Below are 24,883 nucleotides of genomic sequence, written 5' to 3'. Positions count from 1 at the left end.
AGCTAAGTCCTCTGGCTACAGAGTGGGTGACCCAGAAAGACCTTCAGCGGCTGAGACATTGCATCCTTGGCTAACATCTTCCATCCCCTATCCTGGTCCGGGGGTGGCTGAGGGTGGAAGGAAGGCACCATCAGAGAATCCCAGGAAGGGGCGGCAGGTATCCTAGAGCTACAGAAATTGCTCCCCAGGAAGATCCCAGCTCCGTTCAGTACCCAGAGAGGGAGAAGGAAGTTGAGGCTCCGAAGTCTTACCCTGGCTGGCGAGCAGCCCTCCAAGCGCAGCAAGCCCTGCGAGGAGTAGGAACATGGCTGGGCCGGGGCGCAGGAAGCAAAGCCAGGTGAGAGACCGTTGGGTATCCCTGAGGCTCGCGGGCAGAAGCCCTTCGGAGTACAGCATTCTGCCCCGAGCCCTAGGGGTGATGACCAGGGCCTCGAATTAGCTTTCAGCTGCACTGGCTCATCCTTAGGCATCCTGAGTGGTTGGGAGCTCAGGGCCAAAAGAAGGAACCGCAGACAAATGCTTGCGCCTGCATACAGCGGGTCTGTGATGACAACGTGGACATCCTTCAAACCCTTCAGTAGGGATAAAGGGACAAATACGCATACTGTCCATGAGGTCTTAGAGTCAGACACAACTGAAGCAAATTAGCAGGCACGCTCTTCTGGGGGAAGTTCCTGGTAATTTCCATTCTCCATGTGATGGTTTTCTAACAACTTTTATTTGCTATGGTGGCAGAGAAAGAGAAAACTAGCAATATTAACTATATTTTTTACAAGAAATTTTCTTCTTAAATTGTGCTACTGCCGACTTCATAATCTTCTTAAAAAAGTCTTTTCAAACAAGGAAAAAATCAAGAATATGGAACTTCATCTTGGATACGACAATAGAAAGCACTTTTTTCAACTGTGTCCCATTCTTAAATACAGTGTTACGTTATAATCTTCTGAGGAAAGGGAAAGGAAACTTTGAAATGGAATCTAAGTGTGGTTTGTTAAAATTCCTTTTAGAACCATACAAAGGAAGCTGTAGAAATGAGACAGTCAGCAAGACAAACTAAGAGAAGAAAAGGGGCACCAGGGCAGAAGACAGAACACACAATTGTCTTTGAATCTTCTGACAAATATCTTAATCTGCTTGGGCTCAAAAGCTAACTCACCTGCCCGCCACTCATCCTCATCTTCCTTTATCCCAGGACACTCCACAGCAAGGATGTATTGTACCAAAATTACAAAAATAAACTCTGATCAGGTCCAAAACTTGGACCTAGGAGGCAATAGTACTCCTGGGAAACTGATCCTGAGAAATTAGTTTTAAATAAGGCAGGACATGAATCATAATGGGTCAAAATAAGGTAGTGGCAAAGGGGGTGAGGGAAAGGTCCAATAGAATCATCCTGATGTGTATGATTTTTACCACAGAGTTCACCCACTGAAAGCACATAGGTGAATGACTGTAGGATTTTCAATATATTCACAGATATATGCAACCGTTACCACAGTAAAAGTTTCCGTTCTCTCATCTCAAAAGCAAGTCCTCTACCCTTCAACTGTTATCATCTCCTACCCATTTTTTATTCCCCTCTCTCCCACACCCCCCACCCCACAAGCAGTTAATAATCACTATTCTTGGTCTCTCTAGATGTTCCTGTTCTGTATGTTCCATACAAATGCATAATATATGGTTTCTGTGACTGGCTTTATTCACAGAGACCATGAATAGCATAATGGTTTCAAGATTCATCTGCTTGTCACATATCAGTGCTTCCTTCCTTGTGGCTGAATACTATCCCATTGTATGGGTGGACTACCTCTTGTGTAACCATCATCAGCTAGCTGCTCATTTGGAAAAGGAAACTCTTGGCCTTTGTGATTAGCTCCTCCCACAGCCCAGGATCACTTTCATTTATATTGATGGAAACTCTGCAGGTCCTAGTTAGATTCCAGGTAAGACGATGGATCCCTAAACCACAAACAACACTTTGAAATGTGCAGAAGCACATCTGTCAAGAGAGACAGTAAGTCTGGGTCCTTCAAGAGAAAGATATATTCTAGAACTCAATTTTCCATGAGGCCAGGGAAGTATCACCTGGAGATAGAATAGCTACCTATGACCAGGAACTCAGTTTAATTCCTTGAAGGTAGAATGGAGGCCAGGGTTTCTCTGAGGGCACTGAGGCTGTCCTGACCTACAACACTCAATGTCCTCTTAATCTCCCAAAGCTTGGAATGGGTAGCGCATGAGAATCACAAGCTACTGGAGACAGTGGACCCAGATGTCCTTTCTTGAGATGGGAGTGATTAGCAGGGCTGTGGGCATCTGAGCTCAGGCAGTCAGTAGCAGAATGCATGATGGAATGTGTCTTTGGGACGGAACAACCTCCCAGGACCAACTAGACTGAAGCTGAGCAGGACTCTGTGGGGCCCTCCTGGACACCAGAGTCTTTCCATGTGTCGCATTTCTTATTTGAAGGAAAAAGGCTTTCATCTTCCTCGACCTTCCACGAGTTCCAAAGGGCATATTCAAACATCTGCTAACCGGGGAAGGAAGGGGAGGCAGGAAGAAACATTGCTGCAGCAAGGGGCCTGGTGCTGGTCCCTCCTTGGGTGATGGGCTAGCTGTCTGTGCATGCCTTGGAGTTCTTCAGCAGGAACTAGGGCCCCCTCAACCCAGACAGAGGAGGTCACTGCAGGCTGAACACAAGCAAGTAGACCCACACTGATTGGGAAGGCTGATGACTGAGATGGCTGGAACACGGCCCTGTTATCTCACCACCAGCCAGTCAGAGGGAAGTTCCACACGCTGCAGCTCTTGCCCCAAATTTTACCTATAACTCTTCCGCAAAACCCATTAGGGAGTTTGGGTTCTTTGAATATTAGCCTCCTGTTCTCCTTGGTTGGTCCCTACAATAAAACTTTCTCTGCTCCAAATACTGTGATTTCCATTTGTTGGCCTCAGTGTGCATCAGGCACATGAACTTGGGTTTGAGAACAGAATCAAATGAGACGAGCCTACATGGTTTCACTCACAGCGTTTATTTTGGCTTGTGAAATTGAAAACTTTAAGCCATCACAAAAGGAGAGAAAAGCAGATTTTTTTTTTTTTCATTCTTGAATCAGGCCAGATAATGTTTTGTTTCTTGATAATATCTTTTCTCCAATCTGTGTTTTTTTGAAATATTGTTTAGCAACTGTTGTAAAAGAAATATAGAAAAATAAAAATGTTACATTTTATAAACTAACATAAGCTAATTTTACTACAAAGTTATATCATTTAATTAGTATAATAAGAAAATTTATACTGTCACAATCTATGCCTGTGCCCCACAGATTATGTAAACCCAGGTTTTTTTGTTTGTTTTGTTTAATCTTTTTTTCCAGAAATGTCTGCGATAGTCACTCAGGATTGGGAACTCATGTACACCCGTGGCGGATTCATATCAATGTATGGCAAAACCAATACAGTATTGTAAAGTAAAATAAAAAATAAATAAATAAATAATAAAATTTTAAATAATAATAATAAAAAATTTAAAAAATAAAATAAAAGGAAATGCTATAAACTGTATTTATGTATGTCTCTATAACATGAGTCAAAGAAAATCATGAACAAGGAAACAGAGAGGCAAAGAGCAATAAGTATGTGAAGAAGGAAATAATGACTATTTTCTCTATTTTTATCTATAGAGGAAGAGAACTTCTAGTCTTCTGTGCATTTCTGACAGGTGTCCCACATACACGTGTTCAAAACAAACTCCTTTTTCACTCCCCTCTGCTTCATCACTCCAACACCAAATGGGTTTTCACCAACTGTACAGTATATCAATAGTAAAAGGTATCATTATCCATTGAGTCAGAATATTTAAGTCTTCATAGTCCTCTTTTATTCTAACCCAAATACATCCACTCCATCACCACTTACAACCAAGTCTACCCCTTAGGTCTCAAAACTTGCTATCCTTTCCGTATCATCCAATCCTACCTTCATAACACTTTTACTGTGCATTCCATTTTACTTGTCTCCAGTTCTGCCTGAATCTGACCACATTTTCTGCTAATATATCCCTACGAAATCTTTTAAAGGTGGACATTATCATGCTAAATCCCTCTCTTTACCACTTCAAAATTAGTTAATACTTCAACTGCATTCCTATTTGGGTTTCCCCAGTGGCTCAGCAGGTAAAGAATCTGCCTGCAATACAGGAGACACGGGAGATGTGGGTTCAATCCCTGGGTCGGGAAAAATCCCCTAGAGGAGGAAATGGCAACCCACTCCAGTATTCTTGCTTGGAGAATCCCATGGAATAGAGGAGCTTGGCAAGCTACAGTCCAAACAGTTGCAAACTGAGCAAGCATGTTCCTACTCATAAATGAGAAACTTTAACCTTTATATCATGGCATGTCAGATATCTGTCTTGGTTCATGATTACCTATGCAGATTCTCCTTTTTCATTATCCATAAATTTTCAAATAAAAATTTAAATATATTAAGAGCACACATTTAGGAACAGAGAGCTCTGGGTTAACTTTGTAGCCTCACTGTCTCTCTGCTCTATTAGAAATGAACATCACTTAAGCACTGTTTCTTATACTCTACAGCCAAACTCTTAACTCACTCTGTTGGTTCACATTCAAAATGTATTCCTAAGACCATCTTTACTACCCCTGGTATGAGGTAATATCCTTTCTCTCCTGGATCAGACCTGAGGTTTTTTTCATTGGATCTTTTATGTGCTTGAAAAGCTCCTGCCCAGATGCAAATAGGGATAGCTCTGCCAGCTTCATGCCTGTGAGATAGGAGTGGTTTACAGCTGCAGTGGAGCTGTGAGTCTTAACCTGTGGGAAAGCCTGAATATCTGGCTTCTATTTTGGTGAGATAAGGGCAGTGGGATTAATGATGGGATGGGCTATTTAAAATTTAAAATAGGAAACCTCTGACCTTGTGCCGGAGGTGTCTCTCTGGCCCCCAGTGTATGCCTGTACTCCTCTCTTACTGCCCTGCAACCTTTGCATTTAAATACAAGCCTTCTGTGAGTTGGCTCTGTGATGCCAGGTGACTCCTTTCAAATATCTAAACCGCATAATTATTTGTACCTCCTCCAAGTCTTGGCTAACACATCACTTGCTCAACAGGGCCTACTTAGTCGACCATATTTAAAATTGCTCCTCAGTCCCTCCTTCTCTCATCTTTTCCATATAATGAGTTACCTTTCAGCACACTTTACAATCAACTTATAAAATATGTTTATGAATGAATGTGTCAAATTCTGGAGGCAAGTTCTTAATATAACCCTAAAGTAATGCTGGTGGGAAATGACTGTGAAAAATGAAAAAAAAAAAATGTAAATGAAAGCATGATATTGAAGTTATGACTTAGAGCTGGGGAAAAAAAAAACAACAACAACAAAACAGGGAGATGGAAAGCTCAGTGTATCACTCTAGGAGAAAATGACTGAAGTTGTGTGGAGGTGAGGAGTGCAGGTGAAGTCACCCAGCATGATGACAAAACTATGATTGCAGGACATGAGAAAAAGCCAAGGGCCAAAATCTTCACCTAAGATGTGGGCTTTTAATAACATGATCCGAGAAGAGGTGGAGATTGCTCTAGGCATAAATAAGACTACTTTACATTGAGGAAGCGAGTTATAAACGTGTTCTTCACTGGAGAAAAGGAAATAGACATCCATTGATTTCACTCTCCAACACAGTTATATATGGCAAATAAGTAGAGAGATGAACTCACAATCTCATTCTTAGATGAGTTTCTCATTTTTTTTCCCTATACTCCCAGTGATAAGTCTAATATGTGAAATATCATCATTTCTTTACACATTTGAGTTAGAAATTTGAACAACATATACAGAAGCCTTTGGTATCCCATCTTATAATAAAGAATGTTTTTTCTGCCCTACAGGGTGAGTGCACTTGACATTTGCCTGGCATCTACTAGATCCTCAATAAATGTAAATTCCATTCCCCAGTCTTATATCAGAAATTCCATCCCCAGTCTTATATCAGAAAATATGTGGGAAAATTGTGGAATTTTTAAAGGTTTCAACCCTGGAGTCCGATTATCTTCAACTTGAACTCAAAAACTCCTTAACATTCTATACATGTGGGGAATAATTTACTCTCTTTGTCTGTTTCCTACTATCTAAAATAAGGAGAACTATTAGGTCTCCTAACTCTCCAGGGAGTTAGTGAGTAATAATACAAGTGTTGGGAGAAAATTTGCATAAACCTCTCAGTTAGAATCTTAAATCTACCGATCAAATGCATGATTGCTCATAAATATTTTAAGAACACATTTAAAATCTCTTTAAAGTCATTTCTTTTTACAAAAATGTTTGTTAATAAAACTGTGGCTAATGAGAGTAACATTAAATCTTTCCAGATAAATATAAAATAAAATTAAATCAAATACTTTGTTTTGATTTCTGACTTAGTATGTGAGAGTAACAAATAAAAATCAAAATGATGAAATCTGGAAATAATTAACTGAGGTAATGTTAAAAGTATTTTTTAAGTATTTAATGAGTTATATCATATTGTCAATAACCTGATTCTTTTACTTTACCTTTAACTTGACTGGGTGCTGTTACTACTGCTGACTTCTGATAAAGAACTATATGAAAGAAACAGAATTATTTCTAAGATTAGGAAATACTGTAATCTTAAAGTTACAAAACCCCAAAAAGCTAGATTTGTACTGATTATTCAATTAATAGGTAACAATATCCACTTTGCTTCCTATATTCCATTCAGGGATCACGTATTCTACTGTTTGGCTTTTTCCTAATGTTAGCCTAACTTTTACATATGTTAAGTATTTTTCAAATTTCAAACTTAAAATCTATCTATTACTTTTCTATATTTTGTCTGTTTGGAAAATAGGATAAAAATCTATGATGATGATATCTTTTTCATTTATCTATATTAAATGATAGATTTATCTGTGATTTAAATGATAAATCATATCATTTATCTATGATAAATCATGATATTTTTATCATTTATCTGTCACTTATCATTTATCTATCATTTATTATTTATCTATCTATATTTTTATCATTTATCAATTATCTACGATAATGCTTCTCCAAAGTTAAGCAGATAATTTACATGTGAATTCTTAAGTTATCATAGCTTCAATTATATTACTTCTATAAAATAAATATGTAAATAGTTATTAGTTCAATTCTGTTAATGAGGTCTTTAATGAGGCCTCTCTTTCATTTATGCTTAATTACAAATTTTGATATTTACACAATCTCCATTTTTTCCTTTGACTCCAATACGCACTCAGTTCCTGTTGAAAGGGAATGTCATGGTATAAAAGTTTCTCCTAAATTCTTTGGCTACATGGTTAAATCAGGCTTGAACACCTAGCTTGTGATTATAAATCCTGAGAGAACACTGGCTGAAACTAGAGACACTAGCACAGCTATTTACTTCTGTCTCTTGATAAAATGGGAGCTCTTTAATGGTTCAGCAGGTAAAGAATTGGCCTGCAATGCAGGAGACTCAGATGCCATCTCTGGGTCAGAAGATCCCCTGGAGGAGGAAATGGAAACCTATTCCAGTATTCTTGCCTGGGAAATCCCATGGACAGAGGAGCCTGGTGGGCTACAGTCCAAACAGCCACAAAGATTTAGATGCAACTGAGCATGCATGCACTTGATAAAATGAATTAATAGGCGCTGGTTTTGAGAAATGGAGGTTTTTATTTGAAAATGAAACTAGGAAGGGTTGAGAGAGGTACTCTGGGCATGTGTAACCCAATTAGTTATTTTGGAGAGGGTAGTCATAGAGAAGAAGTATAAAAGTGTATATAAAGTGTATTAGTAGCGTAGTCGTGTCCAACTCTTTGTGAACCCATGGACTATAGCCCATAAGGCTCTTCTATCCATGGCGTTCTCCGGGTAAGAATACTGGTGTAGGTCTCCATTCCCTTCTCCAGGGGATCTTCCTGATCCAAGGATTGAACCTGGGTCTCCTGCATCACAGGTAGGCTCTCTATCATCTGAACCACTATAGAAAAGAAGAGATGATATCAATCATAAAGCCTTTGGGTGATAGAGAGAATGACTGAGTTCATAACTATAGAGTTCCTTACTGCCATTTTGGTTTCAGCTCTACATCATTTCTTGCCCTTGAAGAACTGAAACCACTCACTGATGCTCTAAAATTTAGGCTGTTGTGAGCACTATTCAGATTTTTCTAAGGTGTCTTAAGTAAGAGCCCAGGAAGACTTATGTTAAATATAATTCAATTAAGTCAGCTTGTAACAATTGAATGATTATGTAAATGTCCATATGAATCATGCAGAATACTACCCTGAATTTACTGGTTGCTGCTAACCTGTTCATAAAACTAAGTTGAAATGTAATGTTGATAGAAATTGTATATTATTATCTCTGATAAACAAATGAGGAATAGAAATTATTTCCTTTACAATGAAGAAATGAGACCCACTTCTTTACCCTTAACACTGCATTCTCAACTTGTTAATATTCACTGAGCAAATTGTGGCTTTTATTGGTATTACAGTGAAGAAAAAAGCATATGACAGTGAAATAAATCAGATAGACAGAAGTATGATACACCTATATGTGGAATGTAAAGATAAAAAGTAAAACACAACCCTCATGGATACAGAGATGAGATTGGTGGTTGCCAGGTTAATAGGTAGGGGGCTGGTGAGCAAAATAGGTAAAGAGGGCCAAAAGGCACACATTTCCAGTAAAAAAAAAAAAAATTATGTCATGGGGATGTAATGTACACCTGTTGACTTCAGTCAATAATAACAAATTGCATATTTGAATCTTGCTGAAATAGATCTTGAAAGTCCTCATCAGAAGAAAATCAAATTTATTAACTATGTAACAAAGTTTAACTAGACTTACTGTGGTGATCATTTCACAATATATACAAATATCAAAGCATTATGTTGTACACAAGAAACTAATATAATGTCTTATGTAAATTATATCTCATTTAAAAATTTTAAAAAAGACCTAAATAGGCTCTTATCTACACACACAAAAAAGAAGGAAAAGCTGAATAAGTGCCTTAATTCTAATTTTAGAGACACATGAGCAATATTAATTTTGTGTAACATACACTTGTGTGCTCTCCCTCATTGTAACCATCTTATATTTTCTCATCTGTCCTATATTCTATGCTGCCTTGTCTCTAGTCATCTTCACTGGCTCCATATTCTATGTTTGCGTTCTTGCTTAGTCGTTCAGTCAAGTTCAACTCTCTGTGACCTTTTGGACAGGCTCCTCTGCCCATGGAACTCTCCAGATAAGAATACTGGAGTGGGTTGCTGTTTCCTCTCCTGGGAATCTTCCCAACCCAGGGATTGAACCAGCGTTTCCTGTGCCTCCTCTATTGCAGGTGGAGTCCTTATCTGCTGAGCCATGGAGAAGCTGCCCTGTATCTATTCATCATCACTAGCCCCATATTCTGTGCGTCCTGGTCTCTGTTAATCTTGTCAAAACTGAATGTCAACACAAGATAATAGCGTTGCTTAGGAAGTAGACAGAACTTTCTAGAGTAATTACAGCCAACTTGACTTTCTATTTGAAAGGTACTGAGGGTTTACTGTGTAACTTCCGTTGCTCTTAGATCTATATAGACATGAAGGATACCTATTTGCCTGAAATCTGAAAAAAATCTGGTACATTTCTAAACATTTGGTAGATATCTAAAGGTTAACTCAATCCATCTAAGAGTCCCCAATCATAATATTCTGAATAATATTTTAATTTTTCCATAGAGCACCTTCATTATTAAATATAAAAATATTGAGTTTACTTACTGTATTCTCTCTGTTCAGAAATATCTTTGATTTATTCCTCTTAAAAGCAATAATGGCACCAATAATGAGGAAAGGTAGGAAGACACAGAAACTGGTCACAAGACCATTATTTCAAGAAGTATCATGTTGTTTTATCAAGAAGTCTGTACTTTTAACTAAAACATAACAGTACGTTTTAACTCTTTCAACTATGATATTCAAAGCATTTTCGTAATTCAAATAGTAAACATTTGGGATTCAAATAATATAATCATAGAATGAATAAATTTAAATTTATTCAAAAATTTCCCAAAATTCTGTGACTATGCCCCAAAGTGCGTTATGTATTTCTGTCAAATACATATATAAATATGTATGTATAGTGAAGTCGCTCAGCCATGTCTGACTCTTTGTGACCCCACAGACTGTAGCCTACCAGGCTCCTCTGTCCATGGGATTTTCCAGGCAATAGTCCTGGAGTGGATTGCCATTTCCTTCTCCAGGGGATCTTCCTAACGTAGGGATCGAACCTGGGTCTCCTGCATTATAGACAGACTCTTTACCGTCTGAGCCAACAGGGAAGTCTATGTATGTATATGTATATATATATATATATATTATTTTCAGTGTTTATCCATACATTTAATGCTTATGTGCTACACTCTCATCTTTCACATCCTCTTCTATGAACTGCCACTTAGAATAGATTAGATTGATATTATCATCTAACAGGTTTCTACAATTAAAAAAGCAAAATAAAGAATTTTTAAAAAATTATTTAGCAAAAATTATTGCTATATCAAGGTCAATTTATTTTTAATATAAATTTATTTAAATTGGAGGTTAATTACCTTACAATACTGTATTTGTTTTGCCATACATCAACATGAATCCACCACGGGTATACACGTGTTCCCCATCCTGAACCCTCCTCCCTTCTCCATCCCAGTACCATCCCTCTGGGTCATCCCAGTGCACCAGCCCCGAGCATCATGTATCATGCATCGAACCTCGTCTGGCAATTCATTTCACATATGACATTATACATGTACCAATGCCATTTTCCCAAATCATCCCACCCTCTCCCTCTCCCACAGAGTCCAAAAGAGCGTTCTATATATCTGTGTCTCTTTTGCTGTCTTGCATACAGGATTTCGTTACCATCTTTCTAAATTCCATATATACGCATTAGTATACTGCACTGGTGTTTTTCTTTCTGGCTTACTTCACTCTGTATAATAGGCTCCAGTTTCATCCACCTCATTAGAACTGATTCAAATGTATTCTTTTTAATGGCTGAGTAATACTCCATTGTGTATATATACCACAGCTTTCTTAGCCATTCATCTGCTGATGGACATCTAGGTTGCTTCCATGTCGTGGCTATTATAAACAGTGCTGCGATGAACATTGGGGTACACGTGTCCCTTTCAATTCTGGTTTCCTCGGTGTGTATGCCCAGCAGAGGGATTGCTGGGTCATAAGGCAGTTCTATTTCCAGTTTTTAAAGGAATCTCTACACTGTTCTCCATAGTGGCTGTACTAGTTTGCATTCCCACCAACAGTGTAAGAGGGTTCCCTTTTCTCCACACCCTCTCCAGCGTTTATTGCTTACAGATTTTTGGATCGCAGACATTCTGACTGGTGTGAAATGGTACCTCATTGTGGTTTTGATTTGCATTTCTCTGGTAATGAGTGACGTTGAGCATCTTTTCATGTGTTTGTTAGCCATCTCTATGGCTTTTTTGGAAAAATGTCTGTTTAGTTCTTTGGCCCATTTTTTGATTGGGTCGTTTATTTTTCTGGAATTGAGCTGCAGGAGTTGCTTGTATATTTTTGAGATTCATTCTTTGTCATTTGCTTCCTTTGCTATTATTTTCTCCCATTCTGAAAGCTGTTTTTTCACCTATAGTTTCCTTTGTTATGCAGAAGCTTTTAATTTTAATTAGGTCCCATTTGTTTATTTTTGCTTTTATTTCCAGGATTCTTGGGGGTGGATCATAGAAGATCCTGCTGTGATTTATGTGGGAGAGTGTTTTGCCTATATTCTCCTCTAGGAGTTTTATAGTTTCTGGTCTTACGTTTAGATCTTTAATCCATTTTTAGTTTATTTTTGTGTATGGTGTTAGAAAGTGTTCTAGTTTCATTCTTTTACAAGTGGTTGATCAGTTTTCCCATCACCACTTGTTAAAGAGATTGTCTTTTCTCCATTGTATATTCTTGCCTCTTTTGTCAAAGATAAGGTGTCCATAGGTGCATGGATTTATCACTGAGCTTTCTATTTTGTTCTATTGATCTATATTTCTGTCTTTGTGCCAGTACCATACTGTCTTGATGACTGTGGCTTTGTAGTAGAGCCTGAAGTCAGGCAGGTTGATTCCTCCAGTTCCATTCTTCTTTCTCAAGATTGCTTTGGATATTCAAAGTTTTTTGTATTTCCATACAAATTGTGAAATTATTTGTTCTAGCTCTGTGAAAAATACCATTGGTAGCTTGATAGGGATTGCACTGAATCTATAGATTGCTTTGGGTAGTATACTCATTTTCACTATATTGATTCTTCTGATCATGAACACGGTATATTCCTCCATCTATTAGTGTCCTCTTTGATTTCTTTCACCAGTGTTTTATAGTTTTCTATATATAGGTCTTTTGTTTCTTTAGGTAGATATATTCTTAAGTATTATTCTTTTCATTGCAATGGTGAATGGAATTGTTTCTCTTTCTATTTTCTCATTAGTGTATAGGAATACCAGGGATTTTGGTGTGTTGATTTTATATCCTGCAACTGTATTATATTCATTGATTAGTAAGTTGTTGGTGGAGTCTTTAGGGTTTTCCATGTAGAGGATCTTGTTATCTGCAAACAGTGAGAGTTTTATTTCTTCTTTTCCAGTTTGGGTTCCTTTTATTTCTTTTTCTGCTCTGATTGCTATGGCCAAAACTTCCAGAACTATGTTGAATAGTAGCGGTGAAAGTGGGCACCCTTCTCTTGTTCCTGACTTTAGGGGAAATGCTTTCAGTTTTTCACCATTGAGGATAATGTTTGCTGTGGGTTTGTCATATATAACTTTTATTATGTTGAGGTATGTTCCTTCTATTCCTGCTTTCTGGAGAGTTTTTATCATAAATGGATGTTGAATTTTGTCACAGGCTTTCACTGCATCTATTGAGATAATTATACGGCTTTTATTTTTCAATTTGTTTATGTGGTGTATTACATTGATTGATTTGTGGATATTGAAGAATCCTCTCAAGGCCAATTTAAAATAAAACAGTAATAGCACATTAGGTTAAATTTACATAACAGATGTATAAAGTGATATTATTTAAATTAGAAAAAAAAGATATTCCTCTTGGCGTTCTAAACATTACATAAAACTAGAAAGCCAAATCTATGGAAATGGTACAATTAAGCAAAACCAATAAATCAGACAATCAAAATACAAAGAACTTATATTAAGCAAGCAGAATTACCATCATAGCAATTATAATGATATTATGTGTAAGCAAATTTAATGCCCCTTCCAAAAGACAGAAGAATTGGTTATGTTGAAACATGTACACAGTCCAATTATATGTCGATTAGAAGTAATTTCCAAAAGATAGTGGTTTAGGAAGTTTTGTGTTTTCTAATAAATAAGTTAACAAATATATGCAAAAGTATTGGAAATAATCGAACATGAAGCAATCTCACACTGCAATAGAACTCAACACTTTAAAGCTCTCCTTTCTTGGCCTCATCCATCAGAAAAGTTCAACTCCCCTTTGACACAGATGTATAGAACAGTCTTTTGGACTCCTGGGAGAAGGAGAGGGTGGGATAATTTGAGGGAATGGCATTGAAACATGTATAATATCATATATGAAACGAATTGCCAGTCCAGTTTTGATGCATGATACTGGATGCTTGGGGCTGGTGCACTGCGACAACCCAGAGGGATGGTATGGGGAGGGAAGAGGGAGGGGGGTTCAGGAGAACACGTGTATACCTGTGGCAGATTCATGTTGATGTATGGCAAAACCAATACAATGCTGTAAAATAATTAACCTCCAATTAAAATAAATAAATTTATATTAAAAAATCATCACATTACAAGTGGAGCTTCCTTCCCCTGTGCTTACTTACTTCAAAGACTGATTAAAGAAATTATTATTAGATGAATTGGGAGACATCCATTATTCTATGGAAGAGAGATAGGGAGTTTCCACTCTGGGGCATGGTAAAAATTTTCCATTAATTGTGTCAAATAATAAAAATATAAAACAGGACAAAAATATGAGGGAAATGGTTTCTGAAGGTCAATGGGAAATACAGAAATATAATATCTGAAGGAAAGGAAATATGATGTTGATTCCATGGAAATAGAGTGCTACCTATGGATAACTTGCTGATATTAGCACAGAGAATTGGAATCCTAGGCAAAGTACAGCATTCTCATGGAGGACAGAATTCACAGCAGAATTGCAGGACATAAAGCGTGGAGCACTAAGCAGAGAGTTGCTCTGTAGATTAAGGGTTCTAAAAGTGTGAAGGGAGTCCTCCTAGGTGTCCTTGGCAGAAGAATAAGAAACATATAGATGTGTGTGTATAGTATGAGACAACGTGAAGCTAATTAGACAGCAGTTCCTACTGGAGTAAGAGTGGAATAAGAGATACTAGAATTTGAGTAGTGCTGGTATAAAGAACACCAAGAAGACCCCAGGTGCTTCATATCCTCACTGTGTTTTTTATTATAACAGTCATCCCAATGAATGTGAAGTACTACCTCATTGGGGTTTTGATTTGCATTTTCCTAAGACGTTGAACATCGTATCGTGGGCTTTTTGTCCATCAGTCTATCTTCTGTGGAGATGAGCTTATTTAAATCCCTTCCCATTTTGAATCGGGTTATTTGTCTTTTTATTGTGGGCTTATAAATGTTCTTTATAGATTCTGGATACAAGTTCCATACAAGATAGAATCTTTACAAATATTTTCTCCTGCTCTTTAGTTTGTTCTTCACTTTCTTGGTTGCTTCATTTGCAGCACAAAAGTTCTTAATTTTGATGAAATTCAATTAGTCTGCTAAAATCCTCATTTTAGCTCTACATTTAGATCTATGGTTCATTTTCAGTTAATTTTTGTGAATATTATTATGCAGTCATTTAGCTTCATTCTAATGTGGATATATATTTGCTCCAGCACTATTGTTTTAAAAGATCATCTTTTTGCTTTGATGAGTTTCAATTCTTTGTCAAAAACCAATGGCCAAGTGTGTAGCTTTGTTTAGCGCTCTCTCTTCTATTCCACTGAACTAAATGTCTATCCTTATTCCTGGGAAAGTATTACACTGCCTTGATTATTTTAGTGTTGTAATATGTTTTGGAATTGTGTTTTATTTTTTTCAGTTTCAAGCTTTCTTGAAAATTATGGCTCCAAGATTGATTTTACTGTTCTGTGTTGCCGTAATTTCTGTAAGACTTTTAAGATTAGCTTGTCAATTTCTGCAAAAGAGGCAGTTTGGATTTGTTAAGGATTGTGTTGAATTTGCAGATCAATTTGGAGAGTATTTTTCTTTTAACAGTATTGAATCTTCCAATACACTTGTTGGAGATGTCTTTACATTTATGTAGACCACTCTTTTAATACTGCAGTTTTAGCTTTCAGTGTATAACTTACACTTCTTTTCATCAAATTATGTTTAAATATTGTATTATTTTTGTGGTGTAATAAAATGGAAAATTTGCCTGACAGTTATGCTTTATTGTCATAAAATAATCAACACATAAAACTGATTACTTTAACATTTTTTTGTGTATAAAGTTGGTGGCATTAAGTACATTCACATCTTTGTGCAGCTATTATATTATCATTATCAAACTTTAGAACTTTTCTGAAAGTTGCTCAATCATGTCCGAATCTTTGTGATCCCAAGGACTGTGTAGTCCATGGAATTCTCTAGGCCAGAATACTGGAGTGAGTAGCATTTCCCTTCTCCAGGGGTCTTCCCAACCCAGGGATCGAACCCAGGTCTCCCACATTGCAGGCAGATTCTTTACCAGCTGAGCATCCTCCCCAAAAGAAACTATTCTTTAAACAGTGACTTATCATCCCCTCTCCCTCCAGTCCCTACCTTTCTACTGGGTCCCTATGAGTTGGTATCTGCAGGTACCTCATAAAAGCAGAATCATCCAATACTTGTCCCATGTGACTGGCTCATTTTATTTAGTATAAGGTTTTCAAGTTTCATGCATATTGTACTGTTTGTCAGAATTTCAATTCTTTTTTAAAGCTACATAATTTTCCATTGTATGTATATATCATTGTATGTTCATACTGTTGATGGACACTCCCAGTGTTCTCAGCTTTCGGCTATTTGTGAATAATTCTGCTGAGACCATGAGTGTATAAACATTTCTTTGAGTCAGTGCTATCAATGCTCTGGGGTATATACCTAGATATGGAATTTTAGGATAACATAGTATTATATTTTTTTGAGGACTCACCATACAGTTTTCCACATGGACTGTAGCACTTGTACATTTCCATCTGCAATGCGCAGGTATTCCAATTTTTCTATATTCTCATTAATGCTTGATATTTTCTGAATTTTTTCAATAATAGGCATCCCAATAGATGTGAATTGGTATCTAGTTGGAGTTTCAACCTGCAATAGCCTAAGAGTAATGTTGAGCAACATTCACGTGTTTATTGACCATTGATGTATCTTTTTCAAAGAAATGTCCATTCAAGTCCTTTGCCATTTTTAAATTGTGTTATGTGTTTCTTTGTACCTGAGCTGTAGGAGTATTTTAAATGTTCTACATATAAATTCTTCATCAGCTATATGATTTGCTAACATTTTCCTTTATTTTGTGGCTTAGCTTTTTACTTTACTGATAGTGTCCTTTGATGCACAATAGTTTGTAATTATGATAAATTCTAACTTATCTACTTTTTCTTCTGTTGCCTAGGATTTCAGTGTTATATTCAAGAAACCATTCCAAAATCAAGTGTTATGAATACTGCTGCCTTGTTTTCCTCTAAGAATTGTATAGTTTTAGTGCTTGATGTATAAATACTTGATTCATTTGGAGTTAATCTTCATATGGTATAAGTAAGAGTCCATCTTTGTTCTTTTGCCTGTTGACATCCAGTTGTCTCAATATAATTTGCTAAAAATAAAACTGTCCTTCCTTCCCTTGAGTATCAACTTTCAGAGAAGGCGATGGCACCCCACTCCAGTACTCTTGCCTGGAAAATCCCATGGATGGAGGAGCCTGGTAAGCTGCAGTCCATGGGGTTGCAAAGAGTCGGACACGACTGAATCACTTCACTTTCACTTTTCACTTTCATGCATTGGAGAAGGAAATGGCAACCCACTCCAGTGTTCTTGCCTGGAGAATCCCAGGGACTAGGGAGTCTGGTGGGCTGCTGTCTATGGGGTCGCAGAGAGTTGGACACGACTGAAGCGACTTAGCAGCAGCAGCAGCAGCAGCAGCAGCAGCAGCAGCAGCAGCAGCAGCAGCAGCAGCAACTATGAAAATTACTGGTATTTAATATGTTAAGATTGATTATGCTGCTTTTAAGGTATAGTGACTTCCTGATTGTCCATAACCTGGTCAAATTTTTTAAGTTGTTGAAAGCAAGATACGCATGAAAATGTTGTTCTTGGTACAACTAAAAATCTGTGTTGTCAGTCAAATAACTAAGTGGTGAAATTATATTTGTTATTTAAATGCCTTCCTGTATTCATGTGATTGATATTAACTGCTCATTTTTTTTTTTTTTTCTGTTCTGGTCCACCTAATAAATTTTATTTTATTTTTTTTTAATTTTTATTTTTACTTTATTTTACTTTACAATACTGTATTGGTTTTGCCATACATTGACATGAATCCACCATGGGTGTACATGTGATCCCAAACATGAACCCCCTCCCACCTCCCTCCCCACAACATCCCTCGAACATGATGGGCTTCCCTGGTGGCTCAGACGGTAAAGCGTCTGTCTACAATGCGGGAGACCTGAGTTCAATCGCTGGGTTGGGAAGATCCGAAAAGGCAATCCACCCCAGTACTATTTCCTGGAAAATCCCATGGACAGAGGAGCCTGGTAGGCTGTAGTCCATGGGATCGCAAAGAGTTGGACACGACTGAGAGACTTAACTTTCTTTCACTTTTCACTTTTAGTGAACATGGCTATGGACATCCAGATCATTTGTATTTAATTCAATAATTATTTTATATGCATATTGAAAATCTGAAACTAGGTCAATATTAAAATGTTTATGACACCATCCCTCTCTCCCAGTACATCAGAGGCTAACAGAAAAGTGCATATGGACAAGAGACGTCTTGGATAGAAAGGAAAAATTCTTCCTTAGTGGGATGTTCCAAATTAACCAGGCATTCTGTTAAGATAATTTTGTTTTCTTTATAGATGTCAATTGAAGTTTAAAAGTGGATGTGAATCTGAGATCTCAGCCATAGAGTGACTTATATGGTTATTAGTATATTTTACAACTTTATGCTTACTTTTAAATCATCAACAAAATTTAGTGAAAAATAATGAATTTTTCTGTTAGAATGATTTCTTGTAATATCCTGGTTGTGGTGGTATTGAAATAAGAAGACCTGGAAGCAATAAATTCATTAAGGGGAATTTTACATAGGTTGAGAAAAAAAAAATTATCTGCATACTCAGGATTAGAGGATGGAAAGATAAACTAAATAATTAAAGATACCTCCTGTATTTAGGAAGAAGGTAGGTTTGTTAAATAATTCAATATGAAGATTAACATGGAAGTTGATGAAATTGTTACGTTGGTTAAGCCACTGTGATGAGAGGGGTACCAATATTAGGAGAAGCAGATTTGAAAGGGAATGGGAGCTAATGAGTTCAGTTTAAATATATGTTTACCTGGAGGTGGTTGTGGAATAGCAGGTATATGTACTGAATGGGTAGTTAGAAATAAGAGTCTGGTGCCCCAGAGTTTGAGGTGAAATATATAGATTTTATATTTTATGAAGACATAAAAAAAGGAAATTCCAAGGAAAAATAGTGAATAAGATCAACTAAGAGATGCATATGAGGAAAAAGGTGATTCAAAATAGAATTGAAGGCGGCACAAATTATCTGGGGATTAGGAGAAAAGAATTCAAATAGAAAATAAAACTGAAGTGTAAGGTAAGTAGAAGATTGTATAGTTATACTGATCAAAATTGAAATTCAGAGTGGAATATTAGTCAGCAATTTTAATACTACTCAGAGATCAGGTTAAATGAGAACAGAGAAAGAGATTACTGTGTTGGCAGTAATGAGTCAATTGTGAACATCTCCATTGTATTCTCCAAGAAGAAGAAGCTGAGGAAGAGCCAGAGGGTCCAAATGATTTTAGGTAGCAAAATGTGTGAAATGAAGAAGGAAGTAGCATTGAATAACAGAAGGTTGGGATCATAATGAAGACCTGATGAAGTTTCTGCCAACTCCAAAAAGTTGCTCCAGAGCAAAGGAGTTGGTGAGCAAAGATTGCACATTAGAGACAAAGATTAGGTCTTTTTATCACCGTTTGCTTGGTAATTGAGCTGCTAACATTTCCAAAAGTTCATGTAGTTGGCTTAAAAATAGACAGACCTTAAATCAGCTAAGAATTTGAGGCTGCCATCTGGTTGCCCTCCTCCCTTGGGAAGCCAATCCTTTCTTTTTTTCTTTTCTTTTTTTTTTTTAATTGAAGTATAGTTGATATATAGTGTTGTAACTGTTGCTTCCTGACCTGCATACAGGTTTCTGAAGAGGTAGGTCAGGTGGTCTGGTATTCCCATCTCTTTCAGAATTTCCCACAGTATATTGTGATCCACACAGTCAACAGACTGGGTCCAAATAGGAAAAGGAGTACATCAAGCCTGTATATTGTCATCCTGCTTATTTATCTTATATGCAGAATACATCGTGAGTAACGCTGGGCTGAAAGAAACACAAGCTGGAATCAAGATTGCCGCGAGAAATATCAATGACCTCAGATATGCAGATGACACTACCCTTATGGCAGAAAGTGAAGAGGAACTAAAAAGCCTCTTGATGAAAGTGAAAGAGGAGAGTGAAAAATTTGGCTTAAAGCCCATTCAGAAAACGAAGATCATGGCATCTGGTCCCATCACTTCATGGGAAATAGATGGGAAACAGTGGAAACAGTGTCAGACATTATTTTTGGGGCTCCAAAATAACTGCAGATGGTGATTGCATCCATGAAATTAAAAGACGTTTACTCCTTGGAAGGAAAGTTATGACCAACCTAGATAACATCTTGAAAAACAGAGACATTACGTTGCCAACAAAGGTCCGTCTAGTCAAGGCTATGATTTTTCCAGCAGTCATGTATGGATGTGAGAGTTGGACTGTGAAGAAGGCTGAGTGCCAAAGAATTGATGCTTTTGAACTGTGGTGTTGGAGAAGACTCTTGAGAGTCCCCTGGACTGCAAGGAGATCCAACCAGTCAATTCTAAAGGAGATCAGTCCTGGGTGTTCTTTGGAAGGACTGATGCTAAAGCTGAAGCTCCAGTACTTTGGCCACTTCGTGTGAAGAGTTGACTCATTGGAAAAGACTCTGGGAGGGTTTGGAGGCCGGAGGAGAAGGGGACGACAGAGGATGAGATGGCTGGATGGCATCACCGACTCTATGGACATGAGTTTCAGTGAACTCTGGGAATTGGTGATGGACAGGAAGGCCTGGTGTGCTGCATTTCATGGGGTCGCAAAGAGTTGGACACGACTGAGTGACTGAACTGAACTGAGATATATTGTTAGATTTAGGTGTACAGCAGAGTAATTAAGTTAAACATATATACATATGCAAATTATATATATATGTATATATATTTCAGATTATTCTACCTTATATGTTGTTACAAAATAGTGAGTATAGTTTCATGGACTATACTGTAGGTCCTTGTTGGTTATCTGTTTTATATACACTAGTGTGTGTATGTTAGTCCCAAACTCCTACTCACTTTTTCCCTTTGGTAACCATAACTTTGCTGTTTATGTTTGTGGGTCTATTTCTGTTTTGTATGTTAATTCACTTTCATCATTTCATTTAGGATCCACACATAAGTGGTATTATATATTCGTCTTTGTCTGACTTACTTCACTTATTATGATAATCTCTAGGTACCCTCATGTTCCTGTAAAAAGCATTATTTTATTGTAGTCTATGGCTGAGTAATATTCCATTGTATACATATATCACTTCTTCTTTATCCATTCATCTGTCAATGGACATTTAGGTTGCTTCCATATCTTGAAAAGGCTGTGTTTTCTCCGTTGTACATTCTCATCTCCTTTGTCATAGATTTGTTGGTCTCCAGTGTGTACGGTTTATCTCTTGGCTTTCAATCTTGTTCCATTGACCTATATTTCTGTTTTTGTGACAGTACCATACTGTTTTCATTACTGTAACTTTGTATAGTTTGAACTCAGGGAGTCTGATTCTTCTAAATCTATTTTTCTTTCTCAAGATTGCTTTGCCTATTTGGGGTCTTTCATGTGTCCATATGAAGTAAAAGAAATGTATTACAGATATGTGAAAAATGCCATTGGTAATTAGATAGGGATTGCATTGAATTTGTACATCATCTTGGGCAGTATAGTCATTTTAACAGTCCTGATTCTTCCAATACAAGAACATGATATATCTTTCCAACCATTTGTGTCATCTTCAATTTCTTTCATCAGTGTCATATAGTTTTCAGAGTACAGGTTTGTCTCCTTAGGTAGTTTATCCCAAGGTATTTTATTCTTTTTGATGCAATGGTATATAGAATCGTTTCCTTAATTTCTGTTTTATTGTTAGTGTTTAGAAAAGCAAAGATTTATGTGCATTAATTTTGTATCCTGGGACTCTGCCAAATTCATCAACGAGCTCTTGTAACTTTTTAGTAGCAGCTTTAGCATTTTCCATGTATAGTATTGGTATCTATTGTCATCTGAAAACATGCGTGTTCAGCTCAAATTCTAGGGATCCAGACTTTCATTTCCATAAATACTCTCTAGTCTAAATACTTTCTAGCCCATAAATACCTGAAACCAATGAAGCTTCAACCCAAAATACTATCTCCCAAATCTTGTACAAATCTACCTCTCATGAATGTTTGTCACAATCATTTCAGTTGCTTAGTCATTAACAGTTTCAGAAATCTTCATGTTCCCCAGGTGGCTCAGTGGTAAAGAATCTGCCTGCCAATGCAGAAGACACAGGAGATGCAGATTCAAACCCTGGGTCAGGAAAATCCCCAGGAGAAGGAAACAGCAATCCACTCCTGTATTCTTGCCTGAAAAATTCCGTGGACAGAGAAGCCTGGCTGGTTACAGTGCATAAAGGAGGCGAAGAGTGAGACAAAACTCAGTACACACGCCTGCAATCTTCGTATAAACTAGTTGAAAAACCTATTGCTTTTCTATACATAGTATAAGGGTAAAAAACCTATAAGATGAAAATGTTGATTTTCTCTAGTACCAGAAATGAAGGAGGGCTTCTATCTCCCAGACTCATGCAAACAGACACTCCCTTTTCTCAGGCAACTTCCTTTGCTTGAGTGCTTGCTAAGTGGTTTCAGTCGTGTCTGACTCTTTGTTACCCTGTGGAGTGTATGTAACCTGCCAGTCTCCCCTGTCCATGCAAGAATACTGGAGTTGACTGCCATTTCCTCCTCCTGAGGATTTTCCCAACCCAGGATCTCACCAACAGCTCCAGAGACTCCTGCATTGGCAGGTCGGTTCTTTAGCCCTAGTGCTATATGAGAAGCCCAAACTTCCTTTCAGTTCAGTTCAGTTCAGTCGCTCAGTCGTGTCCAACTCTGCGACCCCATGAATCGCAGCAGGCTAGGCCTCCCTCTCCATAACCAACTTCCAGAGTTCACTCAAACTCATGTCCATAGAGTTGATGATGCTATCCATCCATCTCATCCTGTTGTCCCCTTCTCCTCTTGCCCTCAATCCCTCCCAGCATCAGAGTCTTTTCCAATGAGTCAACTCTTTGCATGAGGTGGCCAAAGTACTGGAGCTTCATCTTTAGCATCATTCCTTCCAAAGAAATCCCAGGGCTGATCTCCTTTAGAATGGACTGGTTGGATCTCCTTGCAGTCCAAGGGACTCTCAAGAGTCTTCTCCAACACCACAGTTCAAAAGCATCAATTCTTTGGCACTCAGCCTTCTTCACAGTCCAACTCTCACATCCATACATGACTACTGGAAAAACCATAGCCTTGACTAGACAGACCTTTGTTGGCAAAGTAATATCTTTACTTCTTAATATGCTATCTAAGTTGGTCACTTTAGAAACTTATAATTGCTAACTCTCTAGAAGGTGTATGCAACTCTTTTTGAGAATAAAGTGCAACCCTTGCCAGTTTCACATTCCAGTGATGTTTTTCTTAAGGGCTTTGTAACCATCTATTTCAATCATAGGCTTCAAACTTGGTTCAGTGGTAAAGAATCAGTCTGCCAATGCAGGAGACCTGGGCTCCATCCCTGGGTCCCATAAGATGCTTTGGACAAGGAAAAGGCAATCCACTCCAGTATTTTTGCCAGGGAAATACATGCACAGAGGAGCTTAGCAGGCTATATACCACCAAGTCTGAAAAGAGTTCAAGGGTGTTGGTTACTATGAGTGAAATGACACAGAACATACGAGACATACAAGACGCACACAAGAGACATACACTCTGGCCAGAGGGACAAGAACTGCGTGCGCCAGCGAGCTCGTGTTTTATTTATATACATCCCCTCTGGGCAGAATTCCAGACTGTATGACCAAACTTGTTCAGTACAGCGCATGTGCACAAATGTTATCGTACAGCAAAAGGGAGTGAAATTCCGGCCTACTGCAGAGTCTGTCCAGAGCCCTTATCACAAGAAGGGAATGTTCCCTTATTTGCAAGGGACCATTAATCTCAAGGCTGTGTCCATCTCCTTGGCAGAACATCCTGTTTGCAAGCAGCACATCTCCACTTTCCCTATTGTGGCCACATTAACCCTTCATCTCCCCCTTTTTTATTTTATTCAAGCCCTCGAGACATTTGTATTGATGTTTTGTAGAGCAAGGCGTAAAGCTGTAGGTGGCCAACCTCCAGCCTTGCCAGCCCCTCTTGTGGCTGTGCCTGTCTTAGGTTGCCCTCCTCTGAGGGTCTTACCTGTCATTGGCTATCCAGCCACCTCTTAGGGGCTAGGCGGAATCTCTCTTGATGATGGGCATCTACAACTCTTTTTATTTATATGTCTCGGTTAATCTCTTGAAGGGCTCATGTTAAATGGCACAGGTGTTATACAAAACTGAGAAGAATTCCAATCACATTTCAACACACTTCGTGTAGATAAAACAGCCAATTGATCTCCAAGCCAGGAAACGGTGTGTTTGAAGATTAAGCACGTCGGTAGCAAGTTGTGCATCCAAATCTCGCTGTTGTTGCCATAACAAATGAGAGTCCTTTTGCCAGTCCCGAACAAAATCAGCTGTTTGAATTCCTTGGTGTAACGCAAGGCCTGCTACAGCTGCTGTTGCAGTTACTGATGCAACTGCGAGAATCGAAGTAATGACCACAGCAAGCATACATCGAGATCGGTGTAGCAAAGTCTGCACAGCGGTTACTAGATGAGAAGCAGCAAAAGGATCTGACCACGGCTGAGTCAGACTTATAGACAGCCATACTTCTGTCCGAGCTTTAACAATTACTAACGAAAAATTAGAGTTATAGGCTCGTCTTTCAAATTCTTCCCACCAAGACATTTATACATTGAGTTAGATTACAATAATCACATGACATAGACCCCATAGTATCATTCCAAGTCCAATTCCCATATAACAATGCAAAAGGATATTTTACACATGCCATTTTGGAATAAGATCTATTAACATGTAAATTAACATGAAATGGATTCGAAGAGTCGTCACTATCCATAGTATAGTTTCCTCACCAAACAGTAAGATTACCAGAAATTGCCCATAGTTTCCAAATATCCCCTTGAATGTGTGGATACCCCTGCAATTGTAATTGAGGAGGGACAAGTGCAAATTGCTGCCATTTAACTGTTTCGTTACCATTG

The 24,883-nt window shown here is 37.9% G+C and overlaps 1 protein-coding gene across 1 annotated transcript in view; it reads right to left on the bottom strand.

Moving 5' to 3' along the window:
• The window catches only part of ADAM18 (ADAM metallopeptidase domain 18), a 135,485-nt gene extending 110,919 nt beyond the window's left edge, over window positions 1-24,566 (bottom strand). Inside the window, exons 1-2 of the mRNA XM_027962623.2 lie at window positions 24,210-24,566; window positions 42-572 (exon numbers count right to left, since the gene is read on the bottom strand). Coding sequence (XP_027818424.2) covers window positions 42-572; window positions 24,210-24,566 — 888 coding nt within the window. The remainder of the gene's footprint in view (window positions 1-41; window positions 573-24,209) is intronic.
• Between the last annotated feature and the right edge of the window lie 317 nt (window positions 24,567-24,883).

Source organism: Ovis aries, chromosome 26 (genome assembly GCF_016772045.2).
Source record: "Ovis aries strain OAR_USU_Benz2616 breed Rambouillet chromosome 26, ARS-UI_Ramb_v3.0, whole genome shotgun sequence".
NCBI classification, from domain to species: domain Eukaryota; kingdom Metazoa; phylum Chordata; class Mammalia; order Artiodactyla; family Bovidae; genus Ovis; species Ovis aries.
This window is presented reverse-complemented; position numbering and strand designations above follow the sequence as displayed.